Below are 25,529 nucleotides of genomic sequence, written 5' to 3'. Positions count from 1 at the left end.
TTGTTTGTTAACTTGTTATATAAGTCACCTTTAATGCTAAGAATTTAACAAAGCCTTAAATTTCATTAATCCTAAATCGTACAGCAAAGCACAATTAATAGCTGTTAAGCAATCTGAAACATTAAAAATCAAGGAAAACAAAGCGTTGTCTTTCTCAGTTTCTCTGTCTCTTCTTTCTTTTGTGTCCGTTTATCTGTTTATTAACCCTCCTCATGTTTTACTTTATTTGTATTTTGTATGACTATCCAGTCAATGTTTAAAGCTCTTAAGATGGAAAGGTAAGTAAAAAACGAAGTTGTGGCAAACCTATGCCTGGTGTATGGTATATGCTCTCCCCTATGATATTATGATCTTTGTTTGATTATTTTCTGTGTATTCTAAAACCTATCTTGTGTGCATTGTCTAACATTGTGTGATTTAATTGTGATTCTAGTTCTGTGGTCATATATTTTCTTTAAATTCAATAGAAGTAATTTATGCAGTAATTATGATTTATCCACCATTGTTTTCAATTTCTTTAAATAATTTATCATAATTCTCAACCTAAAAGGCAAACACTAGATACTTTATATGTTTTAAGCTTTGCTGACCCAAGAGGGAGCTATTAAATTTTGGGTGCTTGCTTATTACGCGTTTCTTTTATAAAGTTTTATAAGAATTCTAAATTACAAAGGCAAGAAAAAACAAGGAATGACATGTAAAGCTTTAATTGGTCAGGGAAGTGCCTTCCATATTCAAATTGTGATGACCTAATGGTAACCAGTGAAGTCTTAAGGAAGCATTTAAAATTTTCTAAGTCCTTGTATCTGAATGAAGAGTAACAATCACGTGCATGCCAAATGGCTGGTCTGATCATGCCAATAGTACAGACAAAATGATTGGGTTGAGTACCTATGGTTATTTTGGTTACAAAATTGGTCACTGGTTACTTCAGTTAATATATTGGATGCTTTAAAACTAGTTGTTGATATAGTAAGTACCTCATCTATACGAAAAAAGGAGTTATATTTGCTACGGAAAATAGAGCATATATACCCTAAACTTCAAGGATTAAATACCTACTGGTGAGACAAAGCATAAACTCTTAAAAGCCATATTACATGATATTGAACATGTAAGAGACACTGCAGTACAATGTACATTAAATGAGGAATGGAAACTCCTGATAGAACATGTGGAACCCATTCCCATAAATTTTCCTATCCCCAGAAGGATTCGGCAAAATTCCTCTCAAAACATATTTGAATGTAAGTGAATGAGAGGGATATCATAAAAATTACCTGTATCCACTAAAATTTACTACATAAAACATCAGCAGCTTGACTAACACTAGTAAGACATTACTCTTATGATGTATTTCAAACTAATAACCATTCTTTTCAAAAGTCATGGTTATAATAATTACTATTGATTTGTACTGTCTAGAAAAAGTAGCCACGAACCACATATGGCTATTATATGAAATGTGGCTATTACAAATTAAGAAGTGCTGGAAATGTAAAATACACAGTAGGTTGTGAAGTCTTAATATGAAAAAGTCAATGTAAAATATCTTCTATTTTATGTCGATTATAAGTTTATATGATATTTTGGATATATCAGGTAAATAAAGTATAATTAATTTGATCCTTTTCTTTTTACTTTTCAGTATGGCATCTAAAACATTTAAAATTACATAACTGACTTGCATTCTGTTGCTCTTTAGCTGCATTGCTACAGATAAACAAAACCTTTTGAATTCAGAGGACAGAATTTACTATAAGTTGATAAAATTTTAGGGAAATATTTATGTGAGAAGTGTCTTATTGCTAACATAGACCCTAATATGTCAGCATCCTGCTTCTGCTTGTGTATTTTCAGCAAGGAGAAACTCACTACTTTACAATTAGTGCTGTTAAAAATAATTAAAAAAAAAACATTGATAGCACTAATCAGCTGTTCCTGTATTCAACTAAAATTCAGGCTCCAAGTAACTTTTACCCATTGATTCAAGTTACTCACTTTGGAGCCACACAGAATAATTCAAATCCTTACTCTGTATAGTGACCTTTTTTAACAAAAGCAAGGCAGTCTTTGATCAGGAAATCTGGACCCCACATGTACTACTAATAAAAATCTGACTTTGCATTATCTTGCTTTATTAATTAATCATGTTGTAGTAGTGTTTCCTAAAAGCTATTTGTATCTACTTATAGCATTTTTGTAGCTGGTGGTAACATTGTTGCTAGCATTTGGCCAATCAGGTCCTTTCGATTTTATACAATAGAAATTGTGTTATTTAAAATTCTAGATGGTTCAGGAGTTCCATGAAATGTTGATTCTATTATCCCATGATTAGTCCTTCATTTACTTAGTTTCTCAGGAAATATTCATTTGTGAGTGGCTACTTTGTACAAGGAATGACTCCATGTTGAACAAGACAGCAAATCCCTTATCTTCATGGGGTGGTGTTCATGGAATTCATTCCTCTCTCTGCATGGTTTTGTTTTGTTTTGTTTTGTTTTTACATACTTTTTATGTCTCCAAACAATTCCTGATGAAAATACTGCATGGGGCAGAACAAATACAAAGCCCTTTGGCATCCTCCTTGAAACTACCCTCTGCGTTGATACAGATTAATTAATCAGCAAGTTTTGTTGTTCAAAATGCTACATTGCCAAACTGAGTCTCAGTTTCTCCATGTTCATCATCAGAATTTAATGACTTTGTCAAATACCTTGGCAAAGTAGAAATGCTAATGCAATAAGCATTTATTTTATTCTTCATAAACCATATGTTTTCAAAAGACTATCTTTTATAATGAAGTCATGGATGGGTACAGTTTTGAGAGGCAACATTAAGAGTTAATATTTATTGAGTGTTTATCATATGTCATATGGATACATAGGATTTAGGGAGAAAATAGTAACCAATATTAACTGAGCATTTATTGTATCTCAGACAACATTCTAATTTATTTGCTCCTCATAACACCCCTGTAAGGTAGATATTCTTCTTATCTTCACGCTACAATAGAGTAACTGGACTCAAAGAGGACAAATAACTTGTGCAAGATCCCCCAGCTACTAAATGGTGGCATCCCAATTCAGTCTAGGTGTTCTCATTCAGGAGCTTAGGCTCTTCACCAAAGATTAAAAACATTCTAAAGGCCAAGGTGGGGGGTAATACACAGAGTTCACCAATAGGCTTGTAAGAAAGGTTGATACTGGGAACACTTAAATAGGGCTAGAAAGGTCCTTGGGACAATGTTAGGGGAAGCCATGACGATAATGTTGGAGTTCAGGCTTTATTCTACTTGTACTTTTTGAATAGAAAAATAGGTTAATGAAAGCCGTGTTTTTGTAGCATACTGACCTGATCGCAGTGCACAGGATGGAACTGGTGACATGAGAAGGAGATTATACCCCTATAAGGAGGTTGTTGCCTTAATTCCTGTGTGAGGACTAGGAGATATGGTGTCTCTGGGAATAGAAAGCAAGTAGATCATGGTGAATGAGTTCACAATGATTTTACTAGAGTGAAGTGTTGAAAAATAACATGACTCACATTTTAAGCTTGGATGAGTGAGAAAAGTAGTCTTCTATTTACAGAACTAGGGAAGTTGGTGTTGCAAGCAGCTTGGGGGAAAGATAATGAGCTCCTTTCTAGATATGTTGAACTTGAAGTGAGGTATCAGCTGGCTCTAGGAGAGTCTGTATTAAAATTCAGAAGTGAAGCACCAGCTAAAGATGAATATTTGGGAGGTGTTATGAAAGTTACAGTTAAATTTGGAAGATAATACAATGCATTTAGTCAAGCAGTATTGAGAAAGAGGCATAGAGACCTGAATGTGAAGCCTTTGAAATTACCTTCTGTATTGGATTATATGTTGATAGAGTGAGCTAGATAGGAAGCGTACAAAGAAGTAGAACAGATAAATCTGCCGGCAAATGGACCCATTTTATTTTGACACCCAAGCACTCAATAAAAGTTATTGTAAATAGTACCTATCATTTTATTTTCACAAAATTATGTAGAACAATGAAGTTGGTCTAATTAAAAATTAGCAAATGCGAACAATTCAGTGACACAGAATAGTATCACATTAAGATTGTTTCATCTTGATGCTAAAGCTTTTTTTTTTTTTTTTTGCTTTTACCACACTTTGAGCAATATGTTTTTAAAGCGTAGAAGTATGTTGATAATACAGAGATGGAAACATCCCTTAAATATGTGTACGATACTATCGTTCTCTACCGGTTCAGGAACCTTTTATGACTTTTCACATTGTGGATGTTCATTAGGATTTAAAAGCAATATTGAAAATGAGTCACTTTTCAAAAGAGCCCATAAATCCTTTCTGGTGTGTGTAAAAGTGCCCGGAAGATAACTGTATACTCATGTTGTATGTGGCAGCCGTGTTCTGGTGAACGTCATTTGATTATTCACTTCTTCATTAGTAACTATACCTTTAGATACTTGGTTTTTCCTTGAACACTTAATCTTTGTTGTCCTCTAGGAGATGCCATTTAATAAAGATTAAGACTATGGCTGGGAATGTGATGGGGAGCAGTAGATGGGGACCACACTTGATACATGCAGTCATCCAGGCATAAGACACTGAGGGTCGTTCCTGAGTTGGTTTTACAAGTTGGGAAATGGTTGGCTCTGTAAGAAAACAAGATTTCTCTATGTCATCTGTGAATTTTCAGAAGCTACGAGGGAGAAAAAATTTCTTAGTGTGTTACTGCGAAGAAATTGAATACAGGGTAAAGATCAATAGAATGCATATTTTCTTAACTGTTGGAACTTTGATAATTAAGTCTTGCCTACTCTTTTGAATATATATTTGATTTTCAATGTAGTTTTATTCATCACTCTTCAAGTGGTTTCCTTAGAGAAAAAGGTTTTCAAGTTTTTTGAGACTATGGTCATTATGAATTTCAAACTCAAAGAAAATGTGATGTTTGTAAGGTTGGAAAACATACATTCAGATTTTTATGTGAAATGTTCTGGGTTCATTCATTTGAATTTTTTTGTGTGTGCTACCAAAGAAAGCATTCCTAAGGCAAGCTCCTGGCATTGTTTGTCTTATGAGAGTGTGCCTGTCATATTTTCCATGCTAAAAATGTCATTTAAAATATTGGGGCAGATGGCTGTGTAGTTTTCTGAGGATAAGGAGACAATTCTGCATTTCTACCTGAGGTTACTGTTACTTGATGAATGAGGCAAATTTCTGAGAAGACATATTTACACAAATGGTATTTATATCAGAATATTTTAAATAAGATCAAATTCAACTTTAGAATATTAACAATTAGCTCAATCGAATATATGGAAATTGGCTTTGTTGAAAAAACAAAATAACGAATTGCATTATCTTGCATGTATGTTGAGCTCTGATAATGTTACGTGTTTGCCTTTATTTGCATCCCCAGGTACTTTCCCAGTTGTATTTCAAAGCTTTCATAAAATATAATGTGGAAACATAATGCATGTCATTATTTTAGCAACAGGAGGTTGAACAAATGTAATTTTTGGGGTTTATGTTTCTAATAAAAAGTAATTTTGATTTAAATTAGCACTATCTTTTTTTTTAGGCCTCCATTCCTTTGAAGGAATTGGAGCAGTTTAACTCAGATATACAAAAATTGCTTGAACCACTGGAGGCTGAAATTCAGCAGGGGGTGAATCTGAAAGAGGAAGACTTCAATAAAGATATGGTAAATTGGTTGTGATAAAAGTGTGAATGAACTAGGAGTGAAAATGAATAAATAGTTGGAAAGAAATTAGATAACTCAAGTCTCCAACTCGATTCTCAGTGCATACCTTGCCCATTTTGTGATTCTAATGATTTATTACAAATGCAAAGTATTCTTGTTGAACCTTTATTATGAATGCCAAATTACTATGGTATGGTCACATAGGAGCACTTGCAGATTCTAATAAACAGTTCAGCAGTTTTGTTTTGACCTGTGCAATTTTCAAACTCAGAGGACAGAATGTAATGGGGGGAAAAGAGTTAAATCAGAAGATTAACTGGACATTTAATAAGAAACTCAGCCATTGAGGATGGCTGATGTTTTGTGTCAGTCATGATTTTTGGTAATTTAATGTTTGTGTCAGAGAAGAGGTATTACAAACGATATAAAAAATATTTACTAAAGTTTACTACAAACTAGTTTTGCCAAAAAGTCAATTAAATAGTACATTAGATGTCTAAAATATGTGTGAATTCATGCTGCTTATTTCATGGGAGTAAGGGAATAGAACCATGTGGGCTCTTCCCAAACTCATAACATTCTCCTTTCAACCGTGATTAATTTCAAAATATCTGTTACATTTCTCTCTGGCTTGAATAGTTCTGCATCACATCCCTTTTTCCTGACTTATTTCTCCTTCCACATCCTTTTCACAATTTCCTTTTCCCTCTTCCACAGCCATCACCAATGTGGCATTCTTAACCTTTACATATGTCATGCTCGAGATTTCTCAGACATACATCAATGCTAGGAACTTCTCAGCTATGCTTTAAAATGACATTACAAGGCAGTATATAAATTTTAGATTGTAGGTATGGGAAGCAATAGGAAAACTATTTCCACTAATCTTAGTTCTCAGTGGTAACAATTCTGAGTTCCTGGAGCTGCCCGAAATCAGTCCGTCCTCCCCATGTATGGGGTTTGGTGGCCTTGCCAACTCAGCTCATGGAAAGAAAGTCAAGAAGAGGTTTTCCAAGATGCTGAGTTACACCTACCTCTCCTTCATGTCAAAGAAGAAACCCAAGGGTCCCGAGGTGAAAAAGAACACTGCTTACCTCTTGGGCTGTTCACAGACTCTGCCCTATAGCCGTCACCTGGCATGGGGAAAGAAATGAAGTGGGATTTTTCTTATTGGTTTTTTTGGTTTTTGTCCTCAGCCTTAGGAAATGTCGCAGACTTTTTAAAATAAGGAAGGTCTTTCACAAATTAAAAACGTATCTCTATGTTATATTTTGCCAAACTAGTAACTGACACATCTCAGATAAAAATGATGTTCCTCTGAAAAAATAATTCTTCATTTGTGTATAGTGGTTTAAATATGCGGTGCAGATGTAAATAGGTACCTCTGAGTACTATGAATGATTACACGCAAATACACATACATGTGACTTTTAAAAAAATTGTCTAATATTTGTTATCTTAGCTCATCAGACTACCTTGAGGGCCATGCAAGGTGAACCTCTGCAAAAGAAAGTTTTCATATACTGAGTTCAAAGAAAGATAGGACACCACAGATGGAAAATCACCTGGTCACATGTGCTGTCCTGTTAAACTGGCACTTATTCAAATAATTTCATTTCAAAGTAAATAAAATAAAAATATTATTCTTGGAGTTTAAAAAACTAAATGCATTCTGAACATTTAAAAAATAATTTCCCTAACCTACATTGTAATACTTATTTGATTAGAGTTTTTAAAAACAACACACATTAATGATACATTTGTAGAAATTATTTGCAATATTGACAGCAATCTAGCACATCATTTTTTACTAACGCCCTTATATTTGTCAGAAATTTGGACATATAGGTTATTTAAAATAGATGATTAGGTAGAAATAAGTGTACATTTAAAACAAAACACATTCACTTAGGAGTGAGTGTGGTAAAATTTTAAAAATTGTTGCCGTCTCACACTCACACATCCACATCCAATATTCCTGCATGGGCTGATTAATATTATAAATGACAAGTTTAGTTCAGTTCTCCAAACTGGTTTAACTTCTAGATATGCCCTAAGAAATCAAAACCACTTGATGACTTGTGTGAAACGATGAAATAAGTTACAACCTGATCTTCCTACACATGCCCCCGGTCAAGTGTGGTCCTTTTGAACTAGATGGGAGGAAACTTCCTCCTTTTAAGAGCTACAGTAAACCACTTAAAAGAAAAAAAAAAACTATGAGCACAATATCTTAGAATAATAGTCCTGAAAGTTTAAAATTGGAATTTTTTGTGTGTGTTTCAGTAACATGTCTTATTATCTCTGTTAACGATGTACAGCTTTTTAAAAACCAAAATGAAGACTGTACTTGTTGTTTTTAATCAGAGTGAAGACAATGAGGGTACTGTAAAAGAATTGTTGCAAAGAGGAGACAACTTACAACAAAGAATCACAGATGAGAGAAAGCGAGAGGAAATAAAGATAAAACAGCAGCTGTTACAGACAAAACATAATGCTCTCAAGGTATTAGAGCTAAAATTATAATATACCTTGCCTGTGGGTTTTTTTTTCTTTCATATGTAGGGTAAACTATATTGTGCATCAATAAAATCTGCTTAAGAATCTTAGTCCCCAGAGATACGTTTTTTCCTGTTTCAGTGTGTGCGCTTTATTTAACATTTTTGAGTGGTGTCTTTGATTTTGAAAGATGTATTACTTAAAAATTTGTGGGTTTTTTGCTTAGATTTTTCTGGGTAGTGATTGAAAAATATTAACATGCTTCAGTCACAGTGTTTATACATTTAATTTTCTAATACAGTTTTTTTTATGACATTTTTACGTCTGTCTTGCAAAACCTGGTTAACTGCCAGAATAACCAATTTATATTTTTTCAGGTTTTCTGTTTCCTATAGTTTACTGATTTTACTTAAAGTAGTTCCAGTCTTTTGGTAACCTAATATGCATTTAGTAAGGCCTGGAATTCTACTTAATTTTTTTTCAATTAACTTCATTTTGCCTTTAAGAGAGTCGCTCTTTGCAACTGACTAAGCATCTACAGAGTCTAATTTCATTTATATAGGAATCCTCAAAAAGAATCTTAATGTCCTTGAAGAAAAACTGGCCCTCTCATATTAACCAGCGGTAGGGGATAGCTTCAATCCCCATGTGATTCACATGGCTTTGTGCAGAAAGGAGAGAATAGGGTTGTTTTTTTTTTCTATAATAATAATTAGGAAGTTCTTGACATGAGACTGGACATGTGAAGAGTTTTGTGAAATAACCTTTTATTTTTTTAATGTGCTTTTCAATATTCCGTATTGGCATGCATGGCTGATTTTCTAATACTGTTAATTGCCAAGCTTTTCATTGTAAATCACTCGTATAGAGCTATGTAGCTATGTGGGTAGATCCACCTACTAGGTGGATGAAGTCTGCTTTCACTATGCAAATAAGAGCATAAAACCTTTCCCCATATAGTCAGACAACCAAATAAACACTGCTGAGAATGTAATTACACAATATTGTGCCTGCAAGGAATCCACAAGGAAAGTCTAATTGGCCAGCAGGTGTTCTGAAGGTAACTGCTGATACATATAGTAAATAGAAAAGGCCTCTTCCTTGAGGGAGTGCAAGAGCAAGCCATAATGTGCTCAGAAAAATCAGAAAGCTGTGTAATTCACACACTTCCAACTGTGACCAAGCTTTCAGAAGCATCTACACTGGTCATATGATGATACGTGTCCTACTGAACAGCAGTGTTTAATGGTTATCTGGCATATCTCTAAAGAGATCTATATAATGTCTCTAAATATCTTTACACATTACACAGCACCTTGTGCTTAGGGAATGAGAGGAGTTTCAGATTTTATGACCACAAGCCCTTTCTCTTGGCCAAGATTTGAGTCGTGTCACGAAGAAGACATGGCTCAGCTCTCGTTCGCGTGGCTGTATCTTGGTACCTTTGAAAAAAGCAGCATTCCATCTGGCTCATCCCAGGCATTTATTACCTCCACAGGAGGTTTAGAAATTCAACTAAAAATGTAAACGGCAGTAAATTTTACATCCTCAGTTTTAAACCAAATGGAGAACGAAATTTAGATCACTCTTGCAAATAAATATTAAAAGCAGTTTTGAAAATGTATTTCACCTGCCAAACTACTCTACACCATCAAATTCAGTAACTATATTATCCTTCCAAAGGGCTCCAGTTCTAGTCCTTAAGAAATACTTCAAAGAAGGTCAGAACGTTCCAAAGCAATGAATATTTCAGCAATTCTTTGATATTCATTATTTTCTTTTGCTCCAGTTAAATCTGAACATGAAACCCTAATTGCTAGTGTTCTGAAGAAATGAAAGCTGTATTCTGAGCTCTTATGTTCCCTTGTGTTACCATATAATGGCATTATAACAAATTCTATTGATCGAGGAAGACATTGGGTGAGCTTGTAAGGAACAAGATGATTAATTTCCCCCCTTTGTTGATTTATTAAGCAGTTGCCCTTATTTATCTCATCTGGTTGATTGGAAGCCATGCACTTTCCCTTTTCTTTTTTAACTAATTCATCATTTTGCATTTGGAACATGAGTTGATATAATAAAAAAAGTTGGCCATGCAAGCCTCAAAAGAGAAAGCATTTTTGTAATAGTTGTCATTTTCATGTACACTCACAGATATATCTTTCACACTTCTCTCTATCTATCTATATATATAGAGAGAGGGAAAGTTCAAAACAATTTACATGATAACTCAGATGATTTTATATTTCTAATCACAAAATATTCACAGCCTATGAAACTTTTTGCAGGGGTTTCTAAAACCGTGAATGTAGTTGCTTGGCTATGTAAACTTAAACTTTTATTGACGAACCCGGGGCTGAAGATCTAAATTTTAGATTTTTTATCTGTTTTAAAAGTCAAATATAAACTCATTAAATGGGCGCAAATATCTAGTTAAATCATTTGTATTCATACACTAAACTGTTTCACATAGACTACATGATATATAGTTGACTCATTTACTCAATTAAATATGAGATTTCTCAACAAGTTTGAACATGCCAGGAGAAAATACTTTATGTGGGTTGTCCGGTTTTCTTAGCTTTGTCTTAGTAGGTCCTGCCACACGAATACCTCATTTAATCATCTATTTGTATATTTAGCATTTAAATGTGAATTTAAGTAAAGCTGTACAAGAAGATGAGGGATTCAGTATTTTTAAATAACTGCAGCCAGAAGTGTCCTATACATATATATTGATATTGTAATAATATCTGCACCATGAACAGGATTTGAGGTCTCAAAGAAGAAAAAAGGCTCTAGAAATTTCTCACCAGTGGTATCAGTACAAGAGGCAGGCTGATGATCTCCTGAAATGCTTGGATGACATTGAAAAAAAATTAGCCAGCCTACCTGAACCCAGAGATGAAAGGAAAATAAAGGTAATGTTGTTTTAGAATGTCAATACTAGATTTTATTGCTACAGTTTAATTTCTTTACCTTAACATGGGTGGATGATATTTGAAATTGTTGCTGTTTCCTCTTTTAGCGTGCTCTCTGATTTGCTGCATTTCTTCGTATTGTGTGTTGTTTTAGTAAATGTACTGTATTAAGTGTTTTTCAATTGACCTACTGTTGAATGAATAAAATGTTTTATTTTTTAGACAATGTAAAATGAGTTAAGAAATGTCGTATGTTTCCTGGTAAAATTGTAATTGACTCTGTGTATCTTTGTTCCAGATGAACAAATGACTTATCGGTATATGGACGGCTTCTTTCTCATGTTAGCACATTCATTTCATCAGAGCATCTTCACACATCAGTGTCAAATCTCTATAGATTTATTTGCATATTGTCTGAAGATGTTTTTTTTTCCTGTTATTATTTTACACTTTTTATTTTGCTTCATTCTCTGTTGAGTTCCTCAAAACTTTTAAAAAAGAAAATAAATAGCCACTCACCCTCTAAATTATATTCTATGTGGATGGTCCCTAATCAGTAATGAGTAGTCACTTCAGTTTGGGTCAACCCCCAAAACACTAGAGGAATTGAGAAGAAAGAAAACTGTTAGATCAATTTAAATATTTTCTTAGGGAGCATATCTAAAACTGAGCATTCAAAGGATAACTGAAATACCATTTGGATTCTTGGGTGAAGATGACAGTGATGGCTTCCATATTTGTAAATTACGGGAAATGACAATAAAATGACAACAGCCTAGGAGATTTCTGAGAGAAGTATGTGCTGCTTGCAGGTTGGTTGATGTGGTTAGCTAACTGCCCTGGGCCCTGTATTGGTTTTGCTCAATAGGAAATTGATCGTGAATTGCAGAAGAAGAAAGAGGAGCTGAATGCAGTGCGTAGGCAAGCTGAGGGCTTGTCTGAGGATGGGGCCGCAATGGCAGTGGAGCCAACTCAGATCCAGCTCAGCAAGCGCTGGCGGGAAATTGAGAGCAAATTTGCTCAGTTTCGAAGACTCAACTTTGCACAAATTGTGAGTTGTTACTGGCAAACCCACGTATGTGTTTGCAACTACTACTCTAATAACAGAGGCCAACTAACAGGAAAAGACAACCTGGGTGCAATTTCAGGCTTCTAATATGCATTCTGCAAGTGAGTAGCTTGCCCTCGCTTTGGGCTTCGGCAACAACTAGCGGTTAAGTTTTCAGATTAAAAACACAAGAAATTAACAGCACGGAGGAAACCGCCCCTTTATCAAAAATGAAAACTACATCTTAATTTGTTTTGCCACATCATTTTTTTCATAACATTGGCAATGTGAATTTGTCAATTGATCATACATTTACTTTATTTCAGTGTCTGATCCAAAAATATGTATTGCTTTCCTGAGACCATCCCATGCTAATTTTACTTTCTTAATGTATACATAGTAAACAATAAATCTTTTGTGAACCATCTTCTTATATCAACTTGCATAAGAATCTTATGTCATTGACTTCAAGAATAGTAGTTTAGTCCTTGTATCTGCCCTAGCTACTTAATGGGTTAAAAGGCTTTTTAGACTTGGCTGCCTAATAAGGTGGCTTATAACTGACAGCAGATTGGATAATATCAAATATTGTGACTACTGAAATATTACAAGCCAAAGGGAAAAGGAGCAACTGTTCTTTGAAACAACTGAATGGAAAGTTTGTGATTTTATTTTTAAAAAGGCAATTCATAATCATAAGCTTGGTCTTCATAGTTCTTTTTTTGGTAATAAGGTATAAACCATAGGATTTTTCAAAAAATATTTTTGTTCCGATTCTGAGATACCATAACGTGAAGAGGAATGGTTACTGCTATGTAATTTTGCAAAAATAATGCTCCTCACAAGACAAGTGTGTCAAAGTCTGGGAAATAAGGATTTATTATTCGGTTGGGTTGAATCACATGAAACCCACAGATATTCCATTTTTGACCTATGTAAATGACAATTTCGCTGGTTTCAACCTTCAGATGAGACTTTTTTGGGAATTTCTTATGGGTTGATTCCATTTAATTTGGCATATTTAAAAAATATGCCTTAGATGACATAACTTTATTTTATAAGTGTACAATTTTGTTAATGCTGCTTCTTAACCAAGGGAAAATACCCTGCATATTATTGTTGATTGTATTTACACATTAGAGAAATCCATGAATACACTGCCTTTGATGAAACCCAGTACCCTAAGATTTAATAGCCACTGAATATTCTGAGAAATTGGAAGAAGTAATATAATATATTGCGACTATATTATACTTGAAGTCCAATTCCAGCTGATTGCACATTTCAGCCTATTATCCTTCCTGTTAGATGTTATGAACATAATATGTCATAAATCACTGAAGCTTACACTAACAGAAAGCCTGTGTGTATGGATACAAAATGAATTGAAAGATTAAGGCAACCATAAAGAAAATTCAAGTAAAATATTTTCTCGCAATTTAATAGATCATTCAGGGACAAGTCTCTTGCTTTGATTTATCTGACTACTAACTAATTTCTCCATTCCAATTTTCCCATATCTTGACAAATCATATATGCAGGATTAATTTTTTTAGAACCTGGTCCAGGTAAGTTATTAACATTTTATAGTTAAATAGACACAAGATCAAAAATCTCCACAAACCACCCACTGAAAATGTCATTATGCCTTCATACATAAAAGGACTCTTAACACGTATTTGTAAAGCGTAATGGTGGTTGGTAAAATCAAGTAAGGATTTTTTTGAACCAGCATAACGTTTTTAAAATCATACTAAAATGCTATGATACATTTCCTCTTAAACTTTCTTCTTGATTTTATATCTGAGAGATCCAAAATTCACAAGGTGCCTGGGACGGGAAAATATTTTTACGTGAACTCTGGTTTTCTGTGATCACAGAAGCGATAACAATACGTATGAAGACTAATCAATTTAATACTACAGTTATATTTGGCTTTGAATTTTAATTAGGACTAAAAGGTGATAGAGAGGGAGAGATCCAAGATGTATCTTTTTATTCCACTGATTACTCATATATATCGAAAAACTGATTTCACATGTCTGCAACTTGGTTAGAGTCATCTTACCCAATTTTCATACACTGAGGGCATTTGAGATTAGCCACGAGTGAACAGCTTAACCAGGAGTTATGTTTGGAATAATCCTACAGTGGCCCCAATCCTGCACAGGTAGTCATAACTTCAGTATTTTTTCTTTACTGCTCCCTGGTTCTTTTTCTCTTGCTCTCATCTTTCATTCTCCCCAATGTCTCTTTCTGTTCTCTCTAGATGTAAATTCTAGACTTTGTTTGATGCAGTGTTTTTCAGTTAGTCTTTCATATCTTAGGAGTAGCAATTCAAGATTGCAGGTGGTACTATAAAGTGCCTAACAGTTGAGAGCTGTGTTTAAAATGTGAAGTTTATTTTCCTTATTTCAGAGATAAAGGCTCAAAAATGGACTAAGCAGTGCACACTTTGTGCACTTCAGGAAATATGTCCATGTCAGAGCTACATATGGTCATAATAAAGCTCAGGAAAGGCCTAGAACTTTGAGGGAACCATCAGGCAGCCCTGGGCCAGACAGGCATGTAGACCAAAGCAGAGTACCAAGGGTCATCAGATGATGGTCCTCAGGACAATCCGAGAGACCGTAGAGAAGGGAAAACAGATTGGGAGGAATCCGAGTATTCAGGAGGTTGAAGCCCCAGTCCTAGTTAGGAATAGAAGACATTTCTAATATGCTTCCTGTTGTCTTGAGACCTGGCTGCTCATTGAAGACCAAGCGATGACTGTAAACTGAACATAAGGAATTTCTCCGTAGGATGTTTCGTAACACCTGTGTGGCCTAGTAAAAAGGCCACTTTCTGGGGTGAACCGCCCAGAATATGTATCCCAGTTACTCTGTCTGCTAACTGTATGCTCATGGGTAAATATCTCTCAGCCTGATTTCTCTCATCTGTGCCATGGGAATATGGACTTTTGTGATAATGAAATATGGCGGTATTTGTAAAACACCTGCTGTATTATAAGGGCTCAGTGGCTTAAAATTTTTTCTTCTTCTTTCAGTTGATACTGGAAGAGGGACATGATTTTTAATTTTTTTAATATATATATAATATATATATAGAGAGATTTATAATGTTATTAGCAACAGATAGATACATTTTGTTCAATGTAGGTTACAGAGTAGATTCCATAATCCTTGAACAGGTAGTTTTATGTAGAGTCACAAAGTATTTGCAGGAAATTTCATGCAAAGCTGGTGATTGTACCCCATGAAGGCATAATTCCCCATAAACACGTCCATAGTACCCTATCTAAATTCCTGTCTTCTACAGAAAGGTAGAGAAAGAGGTAAGAAAAAAACCGAAGGCTTTGAAAATTTCTTAATGGAAACTTATGTGTAATTTTTATTAAGCATAATTGTAGCATTTGAAAGTTAATCTCCCAGAGATCAAGATCATGCAGCCAAAAAATTGCACAAAGTACCACCACAATCCAGGGCTGGTGTGGAACTCCTAAGCAAAATTAGGTCACAGACTAAAATTATAATGGTTAAGAAAAAATTCTTTTCATAAATTATATTAACAGATGCCAAAAAATAAAAGAATGCACATCTGAGGAAATTAGACATAAGACAACAATCAGGAAAGGACATTAAAATAAGTGTTTATGGAGTGCCGGGTGGTTCAGTTGGTTGAGCGTCTTACTCTTGATTTCAGCTCAGGTCATGATCCCAGGATCGTGGGATGGAGCCCTCCGTTGGACTCTGTGCTGAGCATGGAACCTGTTTAAGCTTCTCTCTCTCTCTTTCCCTATGCCCTTCTCCCCCACTTGTGTGCTCTCTCTCTCTCTCTCTCTCTCAAAAAATTTTTTAAACATGAGTGTTTAAATTTTTTAAAGTGTTGTATTTTTTTAATGTTCAAAAATATTTTTAAAAAGAATGGAATGGAATTCCTACAATAAACGCAAACAATTTTGCATAGGGAAAAGGAAGATTGGAAATAATAACAGGTCCAGAGATTAAAATATAATTACTAAAATAATAACCCATAGAACTTTTTAAATAGTGGATTCATTAGAGAAGAAAAATGAATGCATTGATTGAGCGGTGCTGAGGATAATTTTGCTTTGCTGAAAATACTGGTAGATGCGGAGAATGGAATTAAAAAAAACTCAAATATATGCCTGAAAAGATTTCCAGACTGAAAAAGTAGAGAGCCTGGGAAATAGAGAATATTTTATATAAATGACTGACATTTAACAAAATTGAATAAATCTCACTTTACTTGGGTCCTCAGGTTGAATAAAGGTCAGCCAGTCTGGAGTATGTACGAACAAGTCACACCTAACTAGGTGTGAATGAAACTCAGAACATCATTGATGAGGAAGGTATTATAAAAGCTACTGAGGACCAAAGAAAGAATACCTACGGGGTGACAAAATTGACCGTAGACTTTTCATCAACAATAGATATTAAAAGACAATAGACTAATATCTTCATGTCCTGTAAACTGTGACTCAATAGTGAAGACAAAATATTTTCAGACATACAAGTATTTTCAGATCAACAAAAACTGTGAGAATCTATTACCTATATATTCTTGCTGAATTACTAAATGTTCTAGTATAAAAAAGGAGCATGAAGCCAGATAGAAAGAGCAAGCTATATAAAGCTGTATAGAATACTATATATAAAGAAGGATTTTTTTTCATTAAATCTTGTACTCAGCCACTAAAATTGTAGCAAGCACAGCAAAGGAAAACATGGAGTGCTAGGAGAATGTAGAAGTGATTGAACTCAATTTACAGGAGAATACAATAAACAAAAGGCTCATTCTGGAAGGTCACAACAAGTATAAGGTTTGTGCCTAATGTTTTCAGTGCGAATTACTGTCAATTATCATGTTTCTAGGAAGCAAAAACAAAAACAAAACAGAAACAAAAAACATAGTCAACCTTTGGAATAGGTGTATATACATGACCTGTCATAGGAATGGGAGCAAAAATAATGCACACGTCTGAGCAAAAGTTGGAAAATGAATGTTCCTTTTCTTAAATACAACAATTCCACTTGCCCTGAGTATCCTGTAGCTTCAAATAACAAGTAAATAATGTTGATAATCAACATTTTATATCTAAGAACTCTTTATTCGCCTTCTTCTTTTGGGTGCCTAACAGATATGTCAAACATAACCGAGTGAAGAATTAACTGGTTGTGTCCTCTATGTAATTTGGCTCCTACCAAGCTCCCTGGTAAATTACCCTGTCGCTTCCGTCAAAAACCAAGACATTATGCACAATTGGTCTTTTCTCATGTATTACCCATGTAATTCATTTCAAATTCTCTTGGTTCTTCCCACACAATACAGCTTTAATCACACCACTCCTTAGTATCTGCATTGTGGAAACCCTAGTCTACAGCATAATCATCTCTCATCTGAGTTACTTCAGCAGCCCCTAATCTTTGCTTCCAGCCTTTCCCCACCTCCACTATGATCTTTCTGGTGAAGCCAGACTGCTCCTAAAGCATGAGTGAGATTCTATCAAGCCCCTGCTGCTCATTATGCTTTCAGTGCAATCCTGTGAGCTCAAATCCTATACGATTTGATTCCTGCCTACCCTATTATTCCAACTTTATCTCCCTTTTTGCCATTTTTCTGTCACAGAGGCACAACATTTCTCTCCATACTTAAACCCACCGACACCGTTTCCATTTCAGGGCCTTTATATATGCATTGTTTCTTCATGGGCTATTTTTCATCTAGACTCTTATGAGGGTGCTGTAGCGTAGACATCCTTCCATTTAGTGACAAATAAGCATTTCGTAGAGTGTTGATGTATAATCTGGACAGGTAATACTTAATAGGGTTTTTTTTTTGGTATTTTAAAGATATTTTAATACTTCGTATAAGTATTAATTTCTATTAGGATTCTCTAGAAGAAAAGGGAATTACTATATTGTGAAGGATAGCTTTTAGTTTATCAGAGTAAATTGCAGTAAGATATGTTAATAATGTTAGAAGTACACATTTCTAAAATATACAAGTTCTTGAAGAATTGATAGAAAATTAATTTTTAGTAGATTTACTTTAAGTGCCAAAGAAATATATTATATAAATTAGTCCATATGTGATAATTTTGTAAGACGACAGCACTTTCCTAATGTGAGCATTCCTCCGCTAACTTAAAAATTGTTTGAAGTTGAATCGAACTTTACCTTTATCAACAGCTTTCACATATATCTAGTCTGTTTCCATGAATAACGCCTCTTGAGTATTATTTTCATTGTCATTTTACAGTCAAAAAATGTAAATGAAGTTAATTACATTTATCGAAGGACATGTGTAAAAAGTAGAAGGTACCACACTTGAACTCAGTGCTTCCTGAAATATGGTGGAAGTCATCCAAAACAAAGAAAAATATCTAGCGTCTCAATAAGTTTGAGAAACACTGAATTAAGCAAAGTTCCCTTACTCCAGAAGTTGGCAGGGCTTTTGATATGCAAATGTGATTATGAATTTCTACAAGGGGAATAGATTCTACAGACTTTCACATCTGGATAGTTGCAGTACAAAAGGGGAAATTTCATTTCGGTTTTATGATAGGATTCCTGCGCGAGTGGTTGTGAAGGACTAGTGTTCTTCAGGAAAAAAAATTGGGAAAAGCTTCACTGTACTAGCATGATTTTGTTACTTTGGATTTTCTTAAAATAAAACATTGCTTCACGAGGAAAGTAACCACAGAGCTGTCATCACTGCATGTAAAACAACGTCTGAACCTAGATTTGATATTCCATTACTCATTTTTTGGTATATTTGCTCCTATCACATAATGACAACCAATTAATTTTCAGACTAAGGAGGAAACATCCTCTTTGCATAATTGCCACATAGATATTTTTTTCTTTGCCTTGAAATAACAACAAAGATTGTCAGCTGCTAATGCAACATCCTTGGAGAATTTGGGAACATAAATAATTTTCTTAGAGACAGAATGTTCTTTAGTAAACAGACTTGTGAATATAAAAACCTAATAATTGTTGCTAAGGGAAATGAACCAGGAGGTAGCTGCTTATAAAGTTTCCCCCTCTCAGCTTCAGTTCTGTGGTAACGTATCACAAGAGTTCAGAAAGAAATCAAATAAGTCAAGATCCTTTGTCTCCTAGATTGTGATCATAATAGTTACTGCCATTTCTGTAGTAATTTTCTCTAGTCTCCAGTTAGGGAATAGAATCAATTTAATCATTGTTTGGTAAATAGAATATGTTTAGCTAGAATCACCTTCCAGGAAGATGCCAGACTGACTAACTCCTTGACCCCTCTTTTCAAATGTAAGGAAATTCTGAATAAAATATAATTTTTAAAACGTTTTCAAGACATAGCTGAGCTCAAAATATCAAATGGAAACTTCTTCCCTCACTTTGCCATCAATAAGCACATTATCTCATATGATGGTGAATCTGGATTGTGGGTCCACTGGTTAGGAGAAAGTTTCAAAGACCTTTTGCACACGTCCTTATACAACATCTAGTATAGAGATGTAGATGAAAACCCTGTCTAAACATAGAAACTTCAAGGTCTTTATTCGACATGTAGAGGGGAAATAGATAAATCCTATCCACAAGCCAATTAATCTGCCAGGGATTCTGGCTAGAGAAGAAAGATCTTTGATAATTAAAACTGAGTGTGGGAGGTCTGAATTTATATACTAACTATAAGCCTCTATATTCCTAAACTGAGAAACTTGCACAAAATTGGTCCCAATATTCGTGAAATCTGCAGAGTCTTGTCACAGAATCATGCAGTAAAATCATTCTTTTCAGAGTCCCACAGACACACAAAGACCGAATATTCGTTCACAGCAAAATATTATAACCCATATGAAGAAATAAATGCATGGTCACTTACAGTCATCTAACATCATGGTCAAGAGATTTAGTACTTCATGAACTTAATAGAAAACCATAACATATTCTAAAGTAAATATGTTGAAGTAAGCAAGGAATAAAATAACCATAATTTATAAAACCATTGTACCACAGAAAATTACACAGGTATCTATGATGGTCACACATCAACTAAAACATGTAGAAACCAAAAATTAGTCATTGAAATAAAAAACTAATTATATGTGTTCAACACATAATTCAACAAATATGAAGAGAAAATTAGAAAGTCATTATGGTACAGCGATCAGAACATACCATGTAAAGATAAAAAATACGGAAAATAAGCCAAACTGAGAACAGAATTAGAAGCTTTATGACTAATTGCAAAAGGAGAGGACCAAAAGGATACAGGAGAGACAATATTTAAGGGACAACAACCAAAAATTTCACAGAACTTAAGAAACACATGAGCCCACAAACTGAATAAATACATTGGTGTCCCCACCAAGATGAATTAAAATAGGTGTGTCAAAGCATAGAGAATATGTAAATACCTTGAAAAGAACAGAACGCATATGTATGTCAACACAAGTGACTTGTTTAATTGAAGGTTCTGATAATTTTAAAAATCTCCAAATTTCTGTTGGATTAACATTGCAAAATCAAGACAAGGCCACTATTTTCTTTTAATCAGAGAGGGAGAGAGCGCGCGCAAAAGGGAAAGGAAAAGAGAGAGAGGGAGACACACAATCCGAAGCAGGCTCCGGGCTCTGAGCTGTCAGCACATAGTCTGATGTGGGGCAGGGCTCAAACTCATGAACTGCGAGATCATGACTTGAGCCGGAGTCGGACTCAAAACCAACTGAGCTGCTCAGGCACCCCAAGACAAGGCCACTATTTATAAAATAGGTTCTACCTATGTTAGGAGAACTGTTATTTTGTTGTAATGTTTATACTTGGGGCAAAGAGACGTAGGATTATATTCTGCATCTCTCATCCATGCAATGTAGACTAGATATTTGAGCCTCAGGATAAATTTAGTAACTTGTTTTCTAACAGAATTAAGGGAAATAATGAACCACCAAAAATGTTGAAGGAGTTCCAAAATATTTTTTATTATGGTCACTGGCTTGAAAGATCGTATGCGCAAAGGTTGGTGTCCAGAGTCCACACTGCTAGGTATCCTGAAAAACGAAGAGCCAACTTCACACAAGGAAACAAACAGCAGAATACAACTCCCAAAGACAAAGATAATGAATTAATGAGATACAGAATGCAAAATAAACGTGTTAAATATTTTTAAATAGTAATTTAAATATTTTTAAATAGTAATAGTTTGCATCAAAAGTAGGAATTAGGGGCAAGAGACAGTAATAAATAATGATCAGGACGTTTTGAAAGGAATGGAATAGAGCTTCCAGCAAATGAACAATGTAATAGCTTAATAATGCAGTTGACAAGAATTAGATGAAATAGAACAGGGAATTAGAAAATTGGAAGATAGATCAAATAAATGCCCTCAAATGCATAGAGGTCAAAATAGAGAAACATGAAAAAGAATTACAAGAAAGGGGGTAAGAAAGTCAAATATACCTGGCAAGAATGGAGAGAATGGATAAAAGCCAATATGTGAAGCGACAATTGCTTATGAATATCCAAAATTATTGAAAGTCTTCATGATCAGGTTGGAAATCAAGCAAACCTCAAGGAAGAAAAATAAAAAAGAATACACCCATCTATCCTCATAGTAAACCTTATAAGTTCTAGAAATAAAGAGAATTTTCAACACAGCTGAAGAGACAGATTACCTAGAAAGTAATGACATGTATAAATGACAGCAGATTTTCAAGCAATGAAAATGCCAGAAGGTGGTAGGATAATGTCTTCAAAAATAATGAAAGAAAAACCATCTATGAATCTAGAATTGTATACTTCTAGAAACCTCCCCCCTGTTTAAATAATAGTGAAATAAAGATCATTCCAGCCAAAAATTGAGCAAGTTTACCAGTAGGCCATTCTCACTGTGGGGTCCTCAGGGTTGTTGGGTTTTGTTTTGTTTTGTTTGTTTTAGAATTAGCCAGGATCACCACTATTCAATTATCAATCAAAATACTTTCAAGTTGGGTTAAAATAATTTTATATCCCGAACTTTCACTAAACATTATATCATCTTTTTCTGTGTTAGTACATATAAGTTCTGCAAACATTTGTGAAGCCTAGATAATAATCCAAGGCATGTTTGTTGCTCCTCAGGGCTGTTTTTTAATCCGAAGGTAAATGATACCAGATGGAAGATTTGAGATGCAAAGAATGATGAGCAAAGAAAAGACTAAACAAACGGAGAAACTAAAGAAACATTTACTATACTTAAAATTGTTTGATAATGTATCAAAACTCAGAATGAACACTGGACATCAGTGACATTAAAGTAGAGAGGGAGATTGCTTGGAGTTCTTCCCCTTGTTCACCTCCTACTTTTCTAGATGTTCTTTGTCAGCCTCTGTGGGTGGTACCTCCTTCTCTACAGTTGAAATGCCTCAGTGCTCAGTCCTTGGACATTTTCCCTTTTCTATTGATATTTCCTGCTTTGCTGTTTTCATCCAGTCTCAAAACAATGTCAAGTATAACCTCACAACCCACCACATTTTTATAACCAGACTGTTCTCCCCTGAGCTATAGTGGCGACACTGTCATTTCAAAGTTTCAAGTAAATATCTAGCTTTGTTTTCCTTTACTTACTCTCAACGCACTCAACACACACGTCGTCTAAAAAGATCTGGTGCGTGTATATGCTCAGAATGTTCCAGTGTATTCCCGTCTCTTTTCAAGTGAAATCCAAAATCCTTACATTGATTTCGAGGGATATATGACCTTGCTCCTTATTACCTCTCAGGTCTTACCTTGTGACACTTTTTATCTCCCGTTCACTCTGTTCTGCCTACATTGGCCTTTTCGCTCTTGCTGGAACATGTCTGGCATGCCCCCTTTGCATTGCATCCCTCACACTTAGAATACTCATCCCCCAGATATCTTTGCAGACCCCTCCACCTTCGCCTTCAAGTTCTTACTTGAAAGTGTTGTCCTCAGTGAAACACATACGCTTGCTCAAACCCTTCCCTATTTATTTTTGTACATAAAACGCACTACCGGGAAACATTTACGTATTTCCTTTCTTCATCTTATTATCTATCTTTCTCCCTAGAGTGGAAGCTCCAAAAATGTAGGAATTTTCTTTTTTCCCACTGCTTTATCCTCAGAACAAAAAACAATGATTAGCAAGTAATAGGTGCATGATATATATTTCTGGAATGAATGAATGAGTAAAATCATTCTAAGATCTTCTTAATGCTCAGAGCCTAGACAGAAGTTTTTTGTGCACGTTCATAATTTTAAAGTAACCATTATCACAAAAAAATACAGTATAAAGTTTCTGACGTGCAGAGAGAAAAAATAAATACAGAAACTATTGAAATAAATGAATAATCCAAACTGGATACTGGGGCTTAAGAACATTAATTGAATTGCCCAAAATTTCTATATTAACACAAGACTTTGGTTTTCCTGAAACTTTCCATTTCACAGCCCTTACTGTATATAAGGTAAGATGTCATTTCCATTTAGTATTTTTCTGAGTTTAAATAAAGTCACCGTTTTATAAATAAGGTTCGTATAACATGTTACCTCAGAAACATTACCTTAAGTGACTGGGTCTAAATAGCACAATAAGTTAGAAATATTAACATAAATGTGCTTTTATTCATACGCAGTTTTTTATAGTTAGGTTATGGACATATTAGGTACGTAATTCTGTATGTTCATCTTTTGAATTAAAGTTAAACAACTACAGTCACAATTTATTTTGGTGTCAAATATGTAAATAAACAAAGTTGCCTTTCTTTCAGTAATATACTGTATCAAATTTAGCGATCAAGTGGATATTTATCACAATATTCAGGAAATATTGATGGTAAATGTATTAATAATATATTTTTCATAAATATTAGATATAAACACAAAATCGAATCTGATGCATTATTGATATACACAGTGTTATTCTCTGATTTTAGCAGTAAATTTAGGATAAATATAACTCATTTATGGCATCAGAGTAACTTGTTTCACTAAAATAAATATTCTCTTCCTTGGAATGACAATAGTTGAAAAATGATTACATTTGGTAGAACTGTTTTATAACCATTTACTATTTCTCATTGTGAATAAGGACATTAAGCAAAATTTATCTTTTGTTGGTCTAATGGAAAATCAGTGTGAATATCAGTGATCTTTTTGAGAGATAACACAGTTATCTCGCATCCTATAGGTACACCACACTAGATTTTTCAGAGTATCTCTAATCCTTAAAAACAACCTAAACAGACCAAAATTTGTTAATCACCTTGCCTGAGTTCCCATAAAATTAAGGGCAAGGATTTCAACATCAGGGTATAGTTTAAATTATTATGTTAACAGAGAAGTTTGTATTGTCTCTTGGATAGAGAGGTATTGTTTCCTTATATTGGTTTCTTTCCTTTTTTATTTGTTTTTAATGAGAACCTCCTAATAATTATAAGGGTGCAGTGAAATCAGAATTCCATACACTTACTGGGAGTCTGTAAAGAAAACTCAAGTTTTATTTTGGACACAGTGAATTGGCATCTCTTTCATTTAATAAACATTTATCTAGTGCCTCCTATGTGCCAGACAACACAAAACATAAAATAACATTGGCGAATCCATGGCAATCATACAAAAGACGTGATATTTGATAAATATAACTCATACAATGAAGAGGAAAAAAAAGTAGGAGAATTTATACACAGCAATTTGACCTCCGTTTGCAACATAACAATAAAAAGTGTAATTTTCTCCAATCTAAATTTGCTTTCAAAATATGGAACACCAGCTGGAAGGGAGCTCAGATGGCTTCTGCAGTGGGGTTGGCAATATCCTTCTGAGCATGCCCGAAACAACTGGTTAAAAATAATTAAATCACTTACACCATCTGTGAATCATTCTGATTCTTCAGTGATTACTTAAGACTCTCATTGTATGGAACATATTCTTAGAACAGATGAATAAAATTAATTCAAGTGCATAGCTTTCCCAAGTTTGATTTTCATCAAATAAACAGATACAATGCCTTCAAGTTTGCCAGATGATCTGATATTTCTTCTGCCCTCTTTCAAGAGCCAATGGCTTTGAAATCTTAAATTGTAATTCAAATGTCATTTTATTTTAAACAATACAAATGTGTTTAATCACAGAGACTTCATTATGCAACATAATTTTCTTTTAAAAATTGCATAAAATTTCCCCTTTTATTTGTTTAATCTTCTGAGTGTCGTACTCAATAAGTAATAGGCAGCTGTCTAGTAAAGAATTAATTGAAAGTTCAGGTGGATTGCATTCTCAGATTTAACACCATATGCTACAATCATGAGTGAATTTTAAAAACTTAAATTGCTATTTTAATTCATGTAAAGGAGAG

At 34.4% G+C, this 25,529-nt stretch overlaps 1 protein-coding gene across 13 annotated transcripts in view; it reads left to right on the top strand.

Moving 5' to 3' along the window:
* The window catches only part of DMD (dystrophin), a 2,022,811-nt gene that overhangs the window by 831,948 nt on the left and 1,165,334 nt on the right, over positions 1 to 25,529 (top strand). For all 13 annotated transcript variants that reach the window (XM_047843142.1, XM_047843144.1, XM_047843153.1 and 10 more), the window contains 4 exons: positions 5,580 to 5,702; positions 8,070 to 8,207; positions 10,970 to 11,122; positions 11,991 to 12,173. In XM_047843142.1, coding sequence (XP_047699098.1) covers positions 5,580 to 5,702; positions 8,070 to 8,207; positions 10,970 to 11,122; positions 11,991 to 12,173 — 597 coding nt within the window. The remainder of the gene's footprint in view (positions 1 to 5,579; positions 5,703 to 8,069; positions 8,208 to 10,969; positions 11,123 to 11,990; positions 12,174 to 25,529) is intronic.

Source organism: Prionailurus viverrinus, chromosome X (assembly GCF_022837055.1).
Source record: "Prionailurus viverrinus isolate Anna chromosome X, UM_Priviv_1.0, whole genome shotgun sequence".
NCBI lineage: Eukaryota > Metazoa > Chordata > Mammalia > Carnivora > Felidae > Prionailurus > Prionailurus viverrinus.
The sequence above is the reverse complement of the archived record's forward strand: the minus strand, read 5'-3'. Positions and strand labels throughout refer to the sequence as shown.